At 46.5% G+C, this 21,183-nt stretch overlaps 1 protein-coding gene across 1 annotated transcript in view; it reads left to right on the top strand.

Moving 5' to 3' along the window:
- LOC138267819 (cysteinyl leukotriene receptor 2-like) overlaps positions 1–20,181 on the top strand; it is a 61,642-nt gene extending 41,461 nt beyond the window's left edge. Inside the window, exon 2 of the mRNA XM_069217035.1 lies at positions 17,426–20,181. Within this exon, the coding sequence (XP_069073136.1) occupies positions 17,447–18,496 (1,050 nt within the window). The 5' untranslated portion in view covers positions 17,426–17,446 and the 3' untranslated portion in view covers positions 18,497–20,181. The remainder of the gene's footprint in view (positions 1–17,425) is intronic.
- Positions 20,182–21,183: the final 1,002 nt, after the last annotated feature.

The following is a 21,183-nucleotide window of genomic DNA, read 5'->3' as shown; positions in this document are numbered from 1 at the left end:
GGTCCGCTCCAAGGTCGGTAGGGGGATGTACCGCTGAGTTAGGTGCTATACTCCTAGTGGGGAGAGAAAAATGGTATGTCCCTGATGGAAGGGGCATAGTGAATAAGGGCCGGCAGCTTGGCACCAAAGGCCAGTTATACCCACTACAAAATACTTGTGCGCGCATGCTGTGGGGGGGGCTACCTTTGATCCCGAGGACTCCACACCTATGACCGTAGTGACCTATTGCCATGTATGGAACCTCTAGCCATTGTGGATGCTCAACCAACATCACTTTGCATGACTGACTTTCTGAGCCCACTCTTGGTGTGTCAAACATTAAACTACAAGCCAGAGAATGCAACGAGGTCTTGGATAAAAAATCCAGAATTGGTGATAGTGTCACAAATGGTGTAGGATATACAAATACAGGGCAGCCCAGTGAGCCCCAGAAATGCTGGGACAAATAGTATATCCACAGAAAGCTGCTCCCAGAGGAATCTTGATATATAATTATCAACCAAAAATGAATGTCAGACAATTACCTAGAACTATAAATGAATTAATGGCCTGTAGTAAAAGCCATTTATAAATTACAACAAAGGTAAGACAATAGGGAAGAAGCATAAAATAAATATTGAGAAAACATACAGTACATAAAATTGTATCATGAAAGATCTGTTACGTAAACATGTCCATCCTAATCTCTCCAGGTGATAGTATCCAGTGGGAGAGATGCAACCTTTACAGAAAATCGATAGCAAAACCAATATTGTTGTTTCAGTCTCAATTTTTCAGATGTGTACATGGCCTTCATCAGGACAATACAGCATTTTTACATAACATCGACCCACGTGTACTTATGCATTTTCCCCTAGACACAGAATTGAAAAATCCTTTTGATACATCTGTCCATCAGTACCAAAAGCTACAGGCAGCAAGGAAAACTTTATGCAAGTTGGTCTACGTACTGCAATCCTGTTCCTGTCTCACCCAAATGTATTCGCAGCGTACCAGTACCAAAACAGAGAAATATTTTATTTAATTTGTTTTAGCCAATTAGAGCCCTTATTTTAACCAAGCCACATGCTAAATAAAATACTTACCTCCATAGTGCACAATTGCAGTGTTAAGGGGAAATAGTGGCACAAACACGTGTTTTTTGTAAATTACACACACACACGTACGCACCTCATGAAAAACTGTACATTTTTTGTGTTTCACAGTCATTTCTGGTCACTTTAAGGTGCTTTTCTTCACTTGGATTCTGAAAGCCCTGGTTCCACATCTGTGTGTGTTACAAAGTCAGGTGCCAAATCTAATATTCTGGTATAAAATCTAATATTGTAACTGGCACAAAGCCCCACTCTGCCAAGTGGTTCTATTTGATGTGTTAAGTCAGCAGAACCTCAGATGCTGGGAAAAAAGAAATTACAACTCAAAAAACGTAATGTCTGTTGGTACAAAGCAAGTACTGAAAAAGAGTGCCACAGAGACGATATTGAGCCCGTGGTGTCTAATGATCCTGGCGAGTGGGGCCATGTAGACATTGTAGAGGGTGGGTCTCAAAGAGGACCCCTAGGGTACTACACGGCTGGTTTCTGTCAATTTCAAGGTAAAAGGTGGGAGCCCGACTTTCTGGATTCGGCCAGAGAGGAATGAGGGGATCCACTCCTTGGCTTTGCCACGGATGCCGACATTTTGTAGTCTGGTGCACAAGGTGGTGTGTGAGACGATGTCGAAAGCGGCAGAGAGGTTGAGGAGGATGATGGAAGATGTTTTACCATGGTCCAGTAGGGCATGGATGTCATCCGTGGCTGCTAGGAGTGTGATTTCAGTGCTGTTGTTGCTCCTGAATCCAGATTGGGAGGGATCTAGGATGTAGTTTGTCTTGATGAACTGGTTGAGCTGTCTGTTATTTGATTTTTCGATTACCTTGGCTGGAAAAGGGAGAAGTGTGATCGGTCTGTAGTTCTTCAGCTCCGTTGGGTCTACAGAGGGCTTCTTCAGTAGTGGGTTTATTTTTGAGTGTGGTGATGGGGGTTTGGACATCGATGTTGGTTTGAGGTGGAGTGAGTTTTTGTGGACGATGGAGATGCCTCCTCCTGGTCAGTACGATCTTGTATCCATCGGAGATGGCAGTGGCGATGTCCAGCGCTGAGGTGGTGATGATCCAGGCCTCCGTGAAGAAGGCAACGTCGGGGGTGATGGAGTCGAGTAGATCCCATACTTCTATCACATGTTTGATGAGGAGTTGAGTGTTGAGTAGCATGCATCAGAGGTGTCTGGATGGCCTAGCAGAGGAGAGGTTTAATGTGCGACTGCAGTCTGAAAGTGCAGCTGTGGCAGGAGAACAGGTCGTGAGTGTCGTTAGGTGAGGTATGGTGGCATACTGCAGAGCCTCCAGTGTTAAGGTCGTGCAGAGGGCTGGCATCGTATGGGTGGATGGTGCAAGAATCTGAGTCTGTGGCATCAGGCGCGGTCAGTGTGCGGCCATGCAGCGACCGCCATTAAGAACGAGAGGGATGTGGGAGGGATCACTCAGCTGGGAGGCAGGAGGGTGGGAAACACGGCGCTAGGAGGGGGCTGGGCCGCAGGGGCAGCAGCGGGAAACACGGAACAAAGGCAAAAAAAACAATGGAAAGGAGGCAAAAAAGAGGAGAAAAGTGAAAAAGCAAAAAGGCAGAAAAAGGGAAAAGAAGGGCAGAAAAGCATCAGAGAGAAAGACAGAAAGGCCACAACTGGCCAACAGGGATGAGGTGGAGGCGGGTGCCTTTGGGTGGAGGAGGGCCTCGAACACAGTGAGCCTGGCAGGGTCACAGGACGCAGGGCAGCAGCAGCAACAGTCCAGTGTTGGTCATTGTAGTAGCGTTCCTGTTTGACTGACCCATTGTTTCCAGATTTCCTGCGCTATTGTCAAACCTTGTTCCCTGAAGACTGCCAATTCCTGAGGTGTAGCTAATTCCCTTTTCCTTGAAGTAGCACTGCTTGCAGTGCTTCCTTGACTCCTGAGTGCTGTGTTAGCATTGCTTAGTGCATCCTTGCTGCTTGATTCGCAATTTCTGAGCCAGCACTATCAAATGAATATTCTCTCTTTCTATAGTTACTCTTTTCCCAATCCCTGCCTTTCTTTCCTCTTACCTTAGTTCCAGTTCCTAGTTTTCTACTTTCCTATTCTTGCTGTATTTGCCTCCATTTCCCTAATGTGATTTGTTACTTGCTTTCTGCAAAGTGTGTTCTTTATTTCCATTTCTTTCCTGGTGAGTACTCATCCTCGCTAGCTCCTTGTCTATTGTGGCAGTATATTTAGTCCTCTACCCATGCTATTACTGCCTTGCATGTTCCTGTTTGATCGCCAGTATTCGTGGGAATAGTTGACATCCTAGGTGGTGTTCCTTGTCCACTGTGAGTATTGTCTCTGAGTTACTTTTAAAACATCACCATAGGTGTCAACTCCAAAGACCTCGCCTTTGCATGTATATCCTAAAATTGGGTATTAGCTGTCAGTATCTGTTACAACAAGAGTGACTGATGAACTTACTGAGCTTCAGTCTTACCATGTGGAGCTCCGAAGTGCGTTACTCGCACGTTCTCTCAATCAACCAAGGATTTGTAAAGCGCGGCTAATCACCCACAGGGTCGCAAGGCGCTGAATGTTGGCGTGCTGCTCAGTCGAAGAGCCAGATCTTGAGGTCCTTCCTGAACTGCTTCAGTGATGCTCACTGCCTGAGCTTGATAGGTAGCCTGTTCCATGTCCGGGCTGCTAGGTAGGAAAAGGATCTTCCTCCTGCTGTACTTTTCCAGATCTTGGGGACGGCTGCAAGGGTGAGCTGCGAGGAATGGAGACTTCTGTTGGGTACGTAGAAGGTGAGGCGGTGGTTGAGGTATGCTGGTCCTGTGTTGTGCAGTGCCTTCAAGGTGTGGACCAGGAGTTTGTATGTAATGCGCCTGTTGACCAGGGGTCAGTGTAGGTCTTTGAGGTGGGAGGAGATATGGCTGTGATGGGGGATGTCCAGGATGAGTCTGGCTGCTGCATTCTGGACTTGTTGTAGTCTAGATTGAAGTTTCTTGGTGGTGCCGGCATAGAGTGAATTGCCCTAGTCTAGTTTGCTGGTTATGAGTGCGTGGGTGACTGTCTTCCTTGTGTCGGGGGGAATCCATCTGATGGCGTTAACTTGGCGGGCCATCGATAGAGAGGTTTCCCGGATGATGCCCAGATTGCGCAGTTGGCCATCAGGAGTCATTCCAGGCTGAAGGGGTGGAGCCAATCACGAGGATCTGTGTTCACCGAGTTGAGCTTGAGGCAGCTGGCCTCCATCCAGGTGGCGACTGCTCGCATCCCGTTGTGGAAATTCCTCTTGGCTTGTGTAGAGTCCTCGGACAGAGACTATAAGCTGGGATCGTCGGCTGAGGAGACTATGTTTAGCTCGTGTTGTTTGCTGATCTTAACTAGTGGGGCCATGTAGACGTTCAAAAGCTTTGGGCTGAATAAGGATCATTGGGGAGCTCCGCAGCAAGTGCTTTTAGGTTCTAATGTGAACAGTATTAGTCTGACCCTCTGTGTTCTTCCGGTGAGGAAGGACCTGATCCATTTCAGGGCTTTGTCTCAAATGCCGGCATTGTGCAGTCTGTCGCAGAGAGTTGAGTGGGAGACAGTTTCAGCAGAGAGGTCGAGGAGGATGTGTGCAGCTGTGCTGCCAAGGTCCAGTATGAAGGGTATGTCGGTGGCTGCTAAGAGTGCGGTTTTGGTTTGTGGTTGCTTCTGAATCCGGACTGGGAAGGGTCAAGGATACGGTGTGTCTCGAGGAACTCGGTGAGTTGCTGGTTGACAGCTTTCTTTGTTACCTTGGCAGAGAAAGGGAGCAGAGAGCTGGGTCTGTAGTTCTTCAGCTCTCTAGGGTCGGCAGTGGGTTTCGTGAGTATGCGGCAGATTTCGGCATGTTTCCAGTCTGAGGGGAATGTGGCAGTCTTGAAGGATAGGTTAATGGTTCGGCAGAGCTCCGATGCTATGGTGGCACTGGCCAGGTTGAGGATGTGATGAGGGCATGGATCCGAGGGTGCTCCTGAGTGGATGGAGTTCATCAGTCTTTGGGTGTCCTCTATGGTGATGGGGATCCAGGAGTTTAATATCTGGTGGGGTGCAAGGTCCATGGTGGTGAGCAATGCTCGCGGGCTTTGCTTCCTGAAGCTTTCATAGATGTCCTGGATCTTTCGGTGAAAGAAGGTAGCAAGTTCGTTGCAGAGGTCTTGGGAGTGAGGGACGGATCAAGTGTCTGCCCTGGGGTTTGTGAACTCTTTGACGATAGTGAAGAGCTCTTTGCTGTTGTGAGCGCTAGCTCTGATGTTCTGGTGGTGCGTGGTGGCTGCATTTTTGTAGGCTGTGCTGTCTTCGGTGGATTTGCTGAGTCTCCATTTCCATTCTAATTGTCTGCAGGCACGCTTGGATACCTGTATGTCTGGTGTAAACCACTTGTGTGTTTTGCTCTGTCGATTCCCTGATGATTTCCTCAGGGGGGCCTATGCTGTTGCTGCAGTTTGAGAGCCAGCGGTGTAGGTTACTTGCGGCTTCATTAGCATCAGCCGCGTCTGGTGGGAGGGAGTGGTTGAGAGCTTTGGTGAGCTGTGCTTCTGTGACTTTTCCCCAGCTTCTGCCAGGGGGGCGGAGGGGTGGTGGTGTGCGGTGTTCTTCGTGTAGGTAAAGTAGACGCACCTGTGATCGGTCCAGTGGTGTTCAGAGGTGTGGGAGATGGTGATGTTGTCCCCTGCTGAGAAAACGGGGGCGAGAATGTGTCCGGCTCTGTGGGTGGGAACATTGATGAGTTGTTTGAGGCAGAGAGTTGTGAGGTTGTCCAGGAGGTTTGAGGTGTTAGGGTCATTGAGGGTATCAAGGTGGAAATTGAGGTTGCCGAGTAGGCTGTAGTCAGAGAAGGCAAATGCTTGGGGGGTGACAATGTCTTCACAAAACTGGGATCGGCGCCCGGGTGGCCTGTAGATGAGGGTGCCATGTAGGGAGGTGTTTAGGTTGGTCTGGATCTGGAAGTGTAGGTGCTTGTGTGTTGACTGAGACTGCGACTCAATGGTGGTAGTCACACGTAGATTGTTTTTGTAGATTATGGCAATGCCTCCTCCAGGTCGGATGGCTGTGTCCTTGTGGAGGATTTTGTAGCTGTCCTGGATGGCCGTGGCGATGTCTGGGGCAGCAGTGGGGTGATCAAGTCTCCGTGAGGAAGGCAACGTCCGGGGCTGTTGAGTCGAGGAGGTCCCAGACTTCTACTGCGTGCTTGAGCGATCATGTGTTGAGGAGTATGCACTTGAGGTGGCTGTCCTAACTTGGTGCAGGATCGTGGGGTGGTACTTGGAGGGGGCAGGAGCAGGTCTTGCAGGAAAAAGGTCCATGGGTGCTCCTGGGGTCGGCTTTGTGGCAGGCCGATGATGTTCCCGGGTTGAGGGCGTGTAGAGAGCTGGCATTGAACCAGCAAAGGGGGTGAAAACCAGAGTCTGTGGCATTGGGCGTAGTCCAGGCACAGGCGGGCCCAGATTGGGTTCCCTTTGGTGCACCAGCTGCACGCATCCGCTGCATGGCTGCGCTGCAGCCGCCATTAAGAAGGTGGGGTCCAGTCAGCTGGGAAGCGGGAAGGAGGGAAAAAGTGCTTTGCGGGAGAGGGGCGGGCAGCAGCGGCACAGGAAAAAAACACACAAAAAAAACACAGAAAAAGAGAAAGAAAAGCCAGAAGTGAAAAAATAGAGTAGACAGAAGTATAAAAGGCAGGAGTAAAGAGGAGTAAAGATCGGAAAAGAGTAAAGAGAGGAAGATAGTTACGTTCAGATGGCCACTAGGCCACCAGGGATTAAGTGCAGGCAGGTGCCTGCGGTTGGAGGTGGGCCTCGAACAGCGAGTTCCTTCTATTGTTCATGTTGTTATATGCATGTCGTGCACATCCTGGGTGTTAATTATTCTGAATGCAGAATTGCATCTTGAGTGCCTGTTCTTTCTGAGCTTTGACTTTCTTGTTCCCTTGTGCAGAGCGTCCCCATTCATTCCATTTTCTTCTCTGACACCCTGTGTGTTCTTGGGCAGCTCTGAACTCAGTATTCTATTTACGTTGTCTACCCTGTCATTTTTCCAGAGTCCCTGACAGTCATACTTTTTGAGAAAGGCTAGAACCAGAATCATAAATGAGACTGTGCAGTGCTCCAGTGTGTCCAGAGCTTTTGAAGCTTCAGTAAGCCATCCCACTAAAGGAGCTTCTGCTGATAAGAGGAGCTGATTTGGAAACATCAGCCACGTTTGCAATCCATGAACCTCCTGTAGTGAGGATTCTGTGCTGCTTTATTAATTTCACAATTATTTTTTTGCTTGTTTTATTAATTTACTAATGTCATCTCTCCTGTTGTCATTGATGATACAGGTTGTGTGACTTCTCTTCCTGTGATGTCATTAAACATGCTAATTAACCTCACTCCTAAGAACTTGAGAGATGTGTTACCCTCCTGCCCCACTCCAAGACAAACACACATTAACAGATGACTGTGCACAGGAAAACAAGCCAAAGAGTAAACTTGTAAAATTCCATCATCTGAATTTTTATACATACGCATACAGAAACAAAAAATAAAATACACGCAGATTAGAAAAAAAGACTGTTTAATTTTGAACTGGTTACCCTATGTAAACATGCCACAATCTCTCTCCTTCTTTCTCCTGCCTTCGACCTTGCTTCACCCTGTCCTCTGTGCACAGTGGCTGAAGGAGGCAGTAGTGTGGGCGTTTGGTAACTTAGGGTGGATTGCAGCGGTGGCTTCTATGTTAATTAAGGAGGAGATTCGCCCACTGCTGGAGCCAGCAGATGAAAACATGTCAAATTAAATGATAATAAAGCAATTAATAAAATTGCTTTATTATCATTTTATTTTACATGACAGAGCCGGAGCTGAGTCTTGAGGGTGGAGCCATCCTCTGACATCAGCTAGCATGGAGAAGAGTGGTGAGCGCAGGGCACTGCAAGTGCGCATGTCAGTTTGATCGGCTGTCTTAAGACCTCCAAACCGACATGCGCACTAAGATATTTCCAGGCTGTTGCATGGAGAACAGCAGTCACAGGCTCCCAGTTTCCGTGGGAGCGTAAAACCTGCCCGCTCTGCCCAATCCCGGCACTTCTCTCATGCTAGATAATAGTATTACCAGCATGAGAGCACCATCAGGACTGGCCCAGGGGATATGGGAGCTTGTGTATCACAAGCAGAAGCTACTGAGGTGCTGGAGAGCAGTTAAGTTTTCTTTTCTTTTTTTAATTATTGTCCCCTGCTCTGCCCCTCCACCTATCCCTGGTGGAAGCCACCACTGGTTAACTGTGTGCACCATTCAAACCAGTGTCTTTGCTTTTCCCAGCTAATTGTGCCTCTGTTCTGATGGTCCGTGAAACCTGTAACATTACCATGAAGATTTCCTGAGGGCGATTTGAGAAGGGTGTGGGGGTTCTTTGGTGGGGGTCCCAGGCCCATTCATGGGGTGTTTCTCCAGCCCAAGTTTTTTTCCTTGAACTCTGGGACCTGTAGATTAGTTTATTCCATTATGTAATAGGACCACAAGTCATAGAATTCAAAGGATAAAACCTTGCCAGGAGTGGCACATCATGCAAAGATCTGGGAAACTTGGCACCTATGGAGGGGAGGGGAAGGTAGGGGTTGGTGGGCATGACTGGGATCTATGAATCTCTGAATAAGTATTGGTGATTACCTCTGTGTGGAAAGAACTGACTTGTTCAGAGACTGACTAATGGGAGCAGGCAGAGCAGATGACTACATGTCACCAGGACACCTCTTTTTCATTCCTGAACTTTGCTTTTACTGGGAGTTGTAGTACTGGTTCTTTTTAATTGAACCGATTGCATCAGCACAGCTGATTAAAATGATATGCACAGAAAGCAGAGTTTATGAATGGAATAGTGATGTCCTAGTGACATGGAGCCATCTGGTCACCGTAGATGGGAGAGTCGGCCAGGCTGTGCGAGAAACCAGTCACTATTATCCCTGTATTAGTCAGACACCCAGCTGGACCATGGCAATCCTTGACTGACCATAGATAAAACACATAGGAGCAGGGAGAGAGTAGATGTAAGTGCGATTGGCGGGAAGGCAACCCTACTGGTGTGAAGGAGAGTGATGCCTGCATCCAAGGGGATAGAGAGGGGAAGGGTCTTGCAGAATAAGATGTCGTTTAGTTTACAAGAGTCACAAATACTTAAGCCCTGGAGCCACTCCTTACGTGATCAATTATGTAGTGTCTTCCACAGCCTTGGGACCCTGTGTCACACATGGAGCTTGGTATTACACATCTTTATACATCTGCATGTAACCGTGAACTCAACATTCTAAACCTGCACAGTTCTACGGAGTTCATCAGAAGTCAAAAGGGTTCCGCCATACATAACTCACATGACACTATATGCGCCAGTGCTCTCCTGCCACTTTATGCAAATGCAGAAGGGAATGCCACGGCAGCACACTCATATGAGCAGAAAATAAGTAAAATTTGCATTGTTAAAGACAGCAGTTTTGGATGCTGTATAATGAAAAGTTATATTTGGGTCCACATACACAGGCACAGGCCTTCAGAAGGAGGATACTTAAAGCAGGGGGGTTGCAGACAAAGGTGGATAAGGTATAAGAGTAGTGGGTTAATGGTACAGAGGAACAGGTTAGTTGGTAGTGAAAACACTGATGGAGGTGCTGGAGAAGGGACTTGGTGTAGAAGATGAACTCTGAACCTTTAGGTGGAGCCGTAGAAGTACACAGATTACTTTTTATTAGTTAGAATTCTAGTAGTTGTAGAAATGGAGAAGTCCTATCTAGACAGAAGACAATTTTCTATGGAGATCAAGGAAATGCCCCCTACTTTGAGGAAGAAGGGAAAACACAGAAAGGACAAGATCCTGAGAAAGTTGGAATGAAGAAATAACCTGAGCCAAAAAGGAAGGGTCCTAGTGCAAAACCACTGTGTCACGAAACATATGCCTGAGGAGATGGTGGCCAAAAAGAAAACTTTTTTTGGTCAAAAACTTCATAGAAATAGACTTAAAAGTTTAAAAGGATCTCCCTGAAGGATGTTAAACACCAAAGAAAGGACATAAATGGAACCATGGAATGAACTATAGGGCACCTTGAAGATAATGGCCCATATTTATACTTTTTGACGCTAAACTGCGCTAACGCAGTTTAGCGTCAAAAAATTTAGCGCCGTCTAACGCCATTCTGAAGCGCCATGCGGGCGCCGTATTTATGGAATGGCGTTAGCCGGCGCTAGCAGACCGGCGCTGCCTGGTGTGCGTGGAAAAAAACCACGTAGACCAGGCAGCGCCGGCGTAGGGGGAAAATGGCGTTAGGGCGTCTTAAAATGGGGCAAGTCAGGTTGAGGCAAAAAAATCGCCTCAACCCGATTTGCGCCATTATTTTCGACGCCCAGACGCCATTTAAATGACTCCTGTCTTAGTAAAGACAGGAGTCATGCCCCCTTGCCCAATGGCCATGCCCAGGGGACTTATGTCCCCTGGGCATGGTCATTGGGCATAGTGGCATGTAGGGGGGCACAAATAAGGCCCCCCTATGCCACCCAAAAAAAATTAAAAAATTAAAAAAATTATACTTACCTGAACTTACCTGAATGTCCCTGGGGTGGGTCCCTCCATCCTTGGGTGTCCTCCTGGGGTGGGCAGGGGTGGCAGGGGGGGTCCCTGGGGGCAGGGTAGGGCACCTGTGGGCTCATTTTGAGCCCACAGGCCCCTTAACGCCTACCCTGACCCAGGCGTTAAATAGTGGCGCAAATGCGGGGTTTTTTGACCCGCCACCTCCCGGGCGTGACTTTTGCCCTGGAGTATAAATACGACGCATTTGCGTCGCCGTCATTTTTTTAGACGGGAACGCCTTCCTTGCATCTCATTAACGCAAGGAAGGCGTTCACGCAAAAAAATGACGCTATTTGCCCATACTTTGGCGCTAGACGCGTCTAACGCCAAAGTATAAATATGGCGTTTGTTTTGCGCCGAATTTGCGTCGAAAAAAACGACGCTAATTCGGCGCAAACGGAGTATAAATACGGGCCCATATCTTCAGAAAAAGGAGGCCACAATATCAAAAGGGGCAAGGCTAGAACCTCTAGTAGCTCTGACAGCCAGCCACTGGCTAATAAAGGACCCAAAGAAATCTAACTTATATCTTACTCCCATAACAAGAAATAGTCTGAAACCTCCAGAAATACACAAGGAATCAAAATGTTTCCATTGTCTAACCCACATTTTAAGACTACTCTGCCTTCTAGAATTCTGAGTAGAAAGAGAAACTTAAACGGAACAATCCAAAGATTCTAACTTCACCCTTTCAATATCCAGACCCCCCGGACATAGTCATCTGAAAATTGAGGGGACCTCGGAGAAGATGGGCGAATGAGAAAGATCTAAGGAGGTTGAATGGCCAACTGATGAAGAAGTGGGAATGACGGTCTCCGACAAGAAGTAGGAACAAAAAGCCTTTATTATCCTTTATCTTCTGAATATCTTTGTTCAGCAGAGGAACTGAAAGAAAGTACATGGAAGCTTTTTGAGCCACTGAATACTCATCGCATCTGCCACCTATGTTTCTAGAAATGGAAGTAGAGAGTAGAAATTGGTCAGAAGAGAGTTGTGGGTTGAGGCAAAGAGACCTGCCCACGGCATCCTGAACTTCTTCTGGAATACTAGAAACAGACAAGCCACACACATAGGGACAATGATAAGTGGAAATGTAACTCAGCCATTCTCCAACCCCGGAAGACAGATCACTGATTGAGACAGGAGATTCTTTTCTGCCCAAATCCTAATCAGGTTTGCTAAAAGGGCTAATCTCGGAACCCAGGAACTGTCTACATAAAAATCAAAACTTCTGTTCCATCATAGACCAACAAGAGATACAATCTACTCCCTGGTTTAACTCCTCAGCTAATGACTGGAAGTCACTTAGTAAGGACTGCACCATATAGATTGCATAAGCACCTTACCTTAAATCAAAGTTGGATGCTATATCTGATCTTCAGTTTATTTAACAGTTTTATCAGGTCCTGCTGCACTTTCTGAACTTTATAGTCCCTTGAGAGCACATGCTTGCCATTGAAGAATTAAATTTGACTGCTGCTGGGAATTTCTTGGAAATCTATCATAGGAATATTTTCTGTTTAAAAATCTGGGAAAGCTAGGTTTTTCCACACCTGTCTAGTCCCTAGACAGAACCTTCCTTATTGCCTTATGCACCGGAAAACAGCCAGGTTAATTCCTCAGATATTGCAGGAAGAAACCACCCTCTCCCTCTTGTACTGAGGAAGCAGGTAAACTATAATTGTCATGCAGATGCAGGATCACTTCGGCCAAGTCTCCTGCATGTATCCCCTCTATGCTCTACTACCTTCCTCATTTTGTCCATGCCCTGGGCAAGGAATTGTACCCAATACACTATTTTTGGTAGAAGAGGACCCAGAGTGTCCTATAAAGGCAGCCCCCACTGCTTTATTTACCAAGCACTGCATGAATTATATAGGAAGCATAATCTCTCACTTACTGAAGACTCCTCCACCACCAGAAACAACTTCCCCAACACCATGACCACTATAGCCGACTGGATGAAAACAACCTGCATGAAGCTCAACTCCAACAAGATGGAAATCCTGATCTTCGGGAAAAACACCTCCATGTGGGATCATAGCTGGTGGCCAGCCGACTTCGGACCCACTCCCATGCTACAGACCACGCTCACAACCTTTGTGTCATCCTCAACAGTGAGCTGACCATGAAGGAGCAGATCAACGCAGTTGCTTCCTCCTGCTTCCATACCCTCCGCATGCTCCACAGAATCTTCAGATGGATCCCAGCCAACACCAGGAAAACAGTTGCCCAGGCCCTCATCACCAGCTGCCTAGACTACGGCAATACGCTCTACGCCAGCATGACCTCCCAGCTCCAAAAGAGACTCCAGACAATACAGAACACCTACACCAGTCTCATCCTGGACCTTCACAGGCACACCCACATCACCCCCACCTCAGAAACCTCCACTGCCTCCCCATCCAGAAGAGATGTCATTTCAAGCTCCTCATGTATCCCTACAAAGCCTTACATGATCAAGGACTGGACTACATCAACCACCGTCTACACTTCCACCAACCCACCAGACACTTGCGCTCTTCCTCTCTGGTCCTCACCCACACACCCAGAATCCAGTGCAGCCACAGCGGCGGCCGCACTTTTTCCTACATCGCCGCCAAGGCCTGGAACGGCCTCCCCCTCTGAACTGCACCCTCACTGGCAGACTTCAGAAAGAGACTCAAGACCTGACTCTTCAACAGAGACATCGCTCCCCAGCACCCAGATACCCCCACGGGTGACAGCGATGCGCTCTACAAATGACTGATTGATTAACTGATTGATTCCTTCATGGAAAAAGTCGCTGAATGTTTTTAAGAAGACTTCCACCCAAGCAATCTACATGCATTACCTACATCAACTAGGTTACACCCTCAATAGTAACTTCATGAAGGTTGCTGTGATGCAAAAATTGTGATCAGCCATATGCATAAAACTCAGATCGAACAAATTATTGGTGGTGCCTGGGTCATCTGAGACCACCATCAATATCTGATGATGTGTGCGGCCTGCCTGATACCATGAGCCAGGTGCCTGAAAGGTAACGTAAAACACTGCGGAATGATGCATGTCCCAAATCCACGAACTATTCCTCAACCATTCGTGCTAATTCTGTAACAATAACAGTAGTGGTATTTCACTGGCGGCACAAGGGCCTCCCACTTATCCATTGCTTCTCATGTCTCTTCATGGTGCCAGACTAGAGTCAAGCAGAAACAATTAAAGGCAGAAGTATTGGCTGCTCTACCTTCAATTCAGAAAGCATGGAACAAGTTCTCCAAAAAGGAGGGGGCAGGGTGCTTTAGATTTGTGTGTGTGTATTTTTTTGGGGGGGCTGAACCGTGATTTAAGTGGGAGGGAAGGTTAGGCATGTAATTTAGTGACCTCAAAGGAAGTAGTGGCACATCTTCCAACATATTCTGAACTTTAATATGCATGGATCTGTTTTTCACTTAGACAATGATGAGGTGCAGTTTACATTCACACACAGTGAATGTTTGAGGTGATACATGAACCAACATTTTAAAAATAATACAGGCATTCATAAACATTTAGGCCCATATTTATACTTTTTTAGCGCCGCTTTTTGACGAAAAAACGGCGCAAACTTACAAAACACAATTGTATTTTGCAAGTTTGCGCCGTTTTTGCGTCACAAAATGACGCAAATGTGGTGCTAAAAAAGTATAAATATGGGCCTTAGTCCCTCATTATAACTTTGGCGGTAACTGCTGCCTACCGCCACAGCAACGGCCGCCAACATACCGCCGCCGTGGCTACCAGCTGTCTACGCGTATTATGACCGCCGACAGAATTCCGCCAGAATGCTGGCGGAATACTGCCGACGGTAAGGCGGCGCTGCTGACAGCAGCACCGCCACACCAGCAAAACACCATCTGGCGGTGTATTGCTGAGGACGCTGCTGATGACAGCAGCGCCGCGGACCGTCTCCAGGCCGGAGGACCCCCAGCGAACAAGTAAATAGGCTTCTCCGACAGGAGAGGAGGGTGGGAGGTGTTGTGTGTATGTATGTTTTGGAATGTGTGCATGTGGGTGTGAGTCGCGTTGAATACGTACATGAATGACTGAATGTGAGTGTATGTTGTGTGTTGTGAATGCATGTGTGCGACAATGTATGTTGTGTGTGTTGCGGTGTGTGGGTATGTATGTGTGCATGCGTGGGTGGTGGTGGGTATGCGTGTGTGCATGTGTCTATATGGGTGCGCGTGTGGGTGTGTACATGTGTGGGGGGCATGAGGGGGAGGGTGGGGGAAGACTCTGGGGAGGGGGGTCGGGGGACACCCCTGTCAGTGCCAGGGAAGGGATTCCCTGGCACTGATAGTGCCTACCGCCATGGTTTTTTAGGCCGTAAGTTTGGCTCGAAAACCATGGCGGTAGGCCGGGTCGTAATCTCGAGGGTGGGATTGTGTAACGGCTGCCGGGCTGGAACCCGAAGTCTCCAGACCAGCGACCGTTACCACCCTGGCGGTGTGTTAAAGTGGCGGTCTGTGTTGGCGGTTACCGCCATGGTCAAAATCCAATTTATTTTACCGCAGGCCTGTTGGCGGTATTAACGCCGCTATAACACCAACCGCCAGGGTCGTAATGAGGGCCTTAGTTATAAGAGACATACAATAAAACAGAAATGAAGGAATGCAATTTTATTTACAGAGCTCTGCATTCTTATGCTGTCATTTTGTATATTTAGAACTCATTAATTTGATATAAAAACAAATCTTTGTGTTGGATTGAATAAAGTGTACTGTGGGACATGTGTGGGGTTTCCTTCCAGGTGATCTTTCTTTGTTTATAACAGTGCTCCGAAGCGGCCTCATTTCTGCATAAGAGCTATTCAAAAACAACACCTAAAGAAATATCACTAAATAAATCAATGTAAAAAAAATAAAAACGTTGAAAATCAATGTATCCATTGTAGACCACATTTAACTTTCAATATACAAAAGATAATTGAACTTATAAGTGACTCAAAGTGACAGAGTTTTCATAAAACTAACTGGCAGCTGGCTTGGATGGGGCTTGTAGAAAAGGGTTGTATCAAATGCAGTGCTTAATTTGAGCCAGTGGTTTTCCATGCTCGGCACCTGCATTCAATTGTCAGCACCAGCACTTATGACATTCTGCCACAAGGTGGGGCTGTTATCTAAACGAGAAATTAGCATGATAACAGTTGTTTATTATTTCAATATGCATTAAAAATGGCTGATATCTGCCACTCAAGCCACTCACAGCTTTGAGGGCCTGGAATAGTCTGAATTGTCACCCTTGTAGTAGTGGGGCGGTCCGTAGTTGTGTTGTTACTGTCATTGGCAGCGCTGGCAGGGGCAATGGGTGGTACAAGCGACAGAGGCCTCCTGACAAGGGTCCTGGCACTTATGTTCTTTTTTTAATTGATTTTTACAAATTAAGCACTGATCCAACAAGCATATTAAATGACCTTAGAATATTGTCACTATTGAGATTATACTTTGGTGCTATCAATCGGATACGAGTCAAAAGTGATGTCCAATATATGTGTACTCTATGGGTCTTTAGCAGCCTTTAGCTTTGCTAATCCCCTAGTTAAGACCTTTTAGAGGGTGCACACTTGAGCTGGATAGAAAACATCCTTTCTTTTTTTCTTCTTCAGCTGCGCCATCCTCTCCTCCTTGGCTCACAATATAAAGGGCATCTCTTCACCTCCCTCTTCAGCCCTCAGGAAGCCAGTCCATGGTTAACAATGGGAAAGGGAACCTGCCACTTTGTTAGTCCTGGCCCGCCTCTTGAGCCCCTCGACTGGAATGATTGCATGGACTTGAGGCCACTGGTCCTTACAGTTTGGAGCTTTTGTTTAGTCCTGGTCAATGTTCCAGCTGTGCTTATCTGCCCCTGGGGTCCTGGTCCTGGCCATGGAAAGGATTGGCGCATGATGATGGCTGTGAGCACGGCAGCGATGGAGAACAGGGCAGAAGAGTGGGAGGACAGTGAAGGGTTACACCTGAGACCATGGAACCTTCATGATTAGATGGTGGAGCCAGAACAACCTTGTTGGCTCAGAGGGAGCAGAGTAAATGCAACAGATGTAATAAATCCTAAATCCAATCTCTGTTTGACAATCGAGCACTGAAGCTACCAAACTATAGGCGCTAGTGGGAAATGAAAGGCAAGTCCAAAGCCCTTTTAATTAAAGAGCAAACAGTGGAAGCCCTTTCGACCCCACTAACTCATCTAGTTTCTAGTCATATTTCACATGAACTATTTTATCAGGCCCAAGATGGACAGCCAGCAGATCCAAGTGTCAATATTGTCCCAGGAGGTTATGTCCCCCCCCCCTTTAGGCACAAGCCTTCTGCACTGCCCTTTATTGAAATGCTATTTGCCATCTACCTCGCCAAAATATTTGTTTAGTCTACTTTAGAACCTCGTCGCCTATGTATACCTTTGATACTGTGGGATACAGTAATTTATGACTCAAGTTAATTATTTTTTCAACAGAAGAAGACTCACAATTCAATAACTGATTGTAGATGGATAGACTTGACATTGATTTGCATATATTATGGGTAGCCATGTAATATTGCCTATTAATGATTCCACAGGGGTTTTCGTGTCAGGAAACATAATTATATAAACTGGTGCCTGGGTCCAGTTTTAAATATAATCAACAGTTTGAAGAGTCCAGTTCTCAACGTCCTGCCAGAATATATAAATAAAGCTTAGAAATTGGTGAAAGTGTCCACACATCCTGTTGGTTGGTCTGATCTCTGCTCCTCTTGCACTTCCAGGTCTCAGTCCGATGCACAGCGATGGGTCTGATGTCAACCATGAACAACTACTCATCCTTCCTTTACTGTGACAGCGAGGACTTCAAGAGCCCCATCTACACTGCCTGCTACATAGTCACTTTCATCATTGGCTTCACTTCCAACATGGTGGCCCTCTACGTCTTTCTGTGCCTCCTCCCTCGCAAGGTCCCCAGCTGCATCTTCATGACCAACCTGGCCATCTCAGACCTGCTCTTCACCCTGACCCTGCCGCTGCGCATTCACTATTATCACAGGAAGAAGGGCTGGATCTTTGGAGACCCTATGTGTGGAATCACTATATATGCTTTTTACGTCAACATGTATACAAGCATTCTATTCCTCACAGCGGTTAGCATTGCCCGCTACGTGGCTGTTGTCCACCCTATGCACATAAGGCGGATCTTCAACTGTAGGAGGTGTGTGATCATTTCTCTCGCTATCTGGATTCTGGTGTCATTGTTGACATCCCCATTCCTAGTTGCTCGATCGTACCACGTGAACGGAACCATTAAATGTTTTGAGCCCCAGAACTCAACATCCCTAGGGCGTGTGCTCATCATGAACTATTCTGGGTTGGTGCTCGGGTTCCTCCTACCATTCCTGGCAATCACAGTGTGTTACATCCGCATCATTTACAAACTTCGAGGGGTCACGGAAGAACTGGGAGGGAGTGGACCTCGCCGGGGACGTTCAGTGGCCCTGGTGAGCGTGGTCCTCACCGTTTTCCTCTTCTGCTTCTTCCCCTACCATGTGGTCAGGACAGTTCACCTCCACTTTGCATCCAGCTACCAGAATGGCTGCGCAGAGACCACCCTCCTGCAGAAAATTGTGGTCCTTAGTCTTTGTATGGCAGCTTCCAACAGCTGCTTCAACCCTCTTCTCTACTATTTTGCCGGGAACACTTTCCGGCGCACCCTCAAAAAGTCCTTCCGCAACAGCAGTAATGTCTCATTCAAGAAGTCGGTCCAACAAACCATGTTGGAGCCCCCACCAAATGATGAGAATTCTCTTTTTGCATGTGATGACAAGACTGCTGCAGGCCAGAAATGAGAGCTGCATCTCTCTCATGTAACAGATGGCAAAGTTGTGGGAAAGGAAACAAAATCCAAACAACTTTGAACATTCAAGGGCCCACAAGATTGAGAGGTGATGTTTCTGGGCTGAAGGTTAATATATAGCTGATAAATTATGACTGCTACGTGTAGCACTACATTAATGTAAACAAGGTCATTGAGAAATGCCTAGAGTACAGCTTGGGCAGATGAGGACTTGAAACTGCATCCAGTAAATGTGACTACACTGATGTTTGTAGTGTGTTCCCGGTTCATCAAAATATTTATAAAAATAAGTATGCTTAACAGACTGATAAGTGACTGGAAATTACTTATGTGGGACTTAAACCCAAAGAAACAGGCGTGAGGAAGTTGACAATTTTGCCTCCAACTTTCTGTGTTACTTGGAATCCGTCTGGCCGGTATGGAGTAACCAATGCATTTAACTTGAGAGCTATGTAAAGAAAAGGCAGCATTTATTTTAGATTTTGGCGGACGGCATATCTGTTACCGTTGTGATGGAGTAACCCGCCCCCGAGTACTAAATCAGGTCCTATGTGACACACCGAACTTTCTATGTATAGCCCACATACAAATCTAAAGCAAGGTCAACAATGGCTGCCTATAGGAGGGTGATGAAAATCAGAGCAATATTTTTGTATGCAAAAAGAAATAAAACTATTTTTAACAAAGATCGTCTCCTGAAGGTTAAGGCAGGAGAAAGGTGTAAGTTTATTTTACAGTATATGATTTTGTAAATAACTCTTAAAATCTACAAAGTTTTAAATACAGTTTGGTAGACATAAATAAAAAAAATGTTGATTCCCACTCTTTAATTGTCCCTACCATTAGTTTCCATCTCATATCCAATTCATAAGGGTAAAAACCTTGATGTTACCTTCAACTCAGACCTTCGATGCCGTCATTGATAATCAAATATGCCAAATTTTAGCGATGATTGCTCAATGAATACGGTCAGTTTTGGAATTTAGACTGAGACTAGCGCTTTCAAGAGTCTTGCTTATGCCCTGGGCATCTGCATCAAAGATTATTTTGGTCTCACAGAAAAGCATCAAAACAGGTTCCAGCAAGTGTGAAATTCAACAGCCAGACTCAGTCTCAAACTCACAAGATAGACCCACAGCAAACTGACCCTTAGAGTCCAATATTGGTTCCTGGTGGAATAAACAATCAAATAAAAAATCCAGCAGAGAAGTGGTGGGAATATTAAAATCTCGCAAGTGCAAAATGTAATGAGGGACAAAATGTTTTATTTGGAGGATACTCTTGCGGTGTTAAGGGGATCTCACTCTATCGATTGTTTCATTATTATGTAAAAAAATCAACAACACAAACAACAAATGCATTTATATAGAAACAATCCAGTGCACCTGGAGTAAGTGGCGCTGAAGGCCTGATTCCCTTCCTGAGACCTCTGACCAGCGAGGGCTGCTGGTTTGTAAGATGAAGTAATGCGGGAGTCATAGTGTGCCAGCACCAAATAATTACAAAAGACTCAAAAAATATCTTTTAACATTGCAACACGGGCATGCTGTTTGCCGGAAGCACTGAAAATGTTATCATTACTCCTCTGAATCAAAAACTACTTTCTGAACTTCCAACTGAAGTGAAACATGAGAACCACAGTGGCTTTAGGAGCCCAGTCCAGTGGCACTCATCAGGGGCTAAATCAACGCAAATGCATTACTGTTCCCGCAATAAAATATTTTGAGATGCACACCAGAGTTTTAGCAGTATCTTAAAGTACTGTGCCCATGCAAATTATTTGCCAGTGGTTCACTGAGCTTGGAAGCTGATTCTGCGTGTGTCAGTTCATTGTTTTTTTGCTGTGATTTTTTTTCTTTTTTTTTCTGTAGGGCTGAGATCATGCGCAAGTCTCAGCAGAGGCCAGTATTGTCATGATTACACCTAACTTTGGCGCTGCGCGGGCGGGTCTGCTCACTGCATGAGATCCTCGCAGCACGTAGCGCGAGCTTGCACGTAGCCTGAGCTTTAAAACACTTACTTCAGGCCTCAGGGAGGCCTGATCTAATGGGAAAGCCATGCAGCATATATCCCAGATACAAGGGGGGGTATTTACAAGAGGCCTGAGCCACTGGAGAGTTACCTTTTTAAGACACTCCAGTGGCACGGGCATCTCAATTATATCTATGAGGTGATGCAAAGCCACCCTGGGTGACTTTTCACGGCCCTGTAGACATGTAGTAAAGCAGCCCAAAGCACTGTGTTGCCCTACTCTGCGTCAAGGAGGCGTTCCATGAGCGTTGCAGTGGGTGTTCCCATGCAACACCCATGGATTTTGACGCTGCCCCAGACTTACAAAATCATGTCGACCTGGGGCAGCGTCAAAACCTTACAGCTCCCCCGAGCAGGCGTAGCAAGGAAAAATGTTTTTATCTCTCCTTGTTTTTTGTCCTTTCCATATGTGCAGCACAGTGCAGGAACAAGGAAAACGCCTCCATGGATTGTTTTTGTGCTGGAAGGTGCAAGGTGCCTGCACTGGAGCTAGGCATCAAATTGTGCGCCGGCGCTGACTTAAAGGACAGGAATGAACCATATCTTGTAAATACGGTGCAATCCTGTCCTTTCGATTTTGTGTGGAGCAGTGCACCAAAAAGACTTGTGGTGCTGCCCTACACCAAATCTTTGTAAATGAGGCCTAGG

This window comes from Pleurodeles waltl, chromosome 12, assembly GCF_031143425.1.
Source record: "Pleurodeles waltl isolate 20211129_DDA chromosome 12, aPleWal1.hap1.20221129, whole genome shotgun sequence".
Lineage (NCBI taxonomy): Eukaryota > Metazoa > Chordata > Amphibia > Caudata > Salamandridae > Pleurodeles > Pleurodeles waltl.
This window is presented reverse-complemented; position numbering and strand designations above follow the sequence as displayed.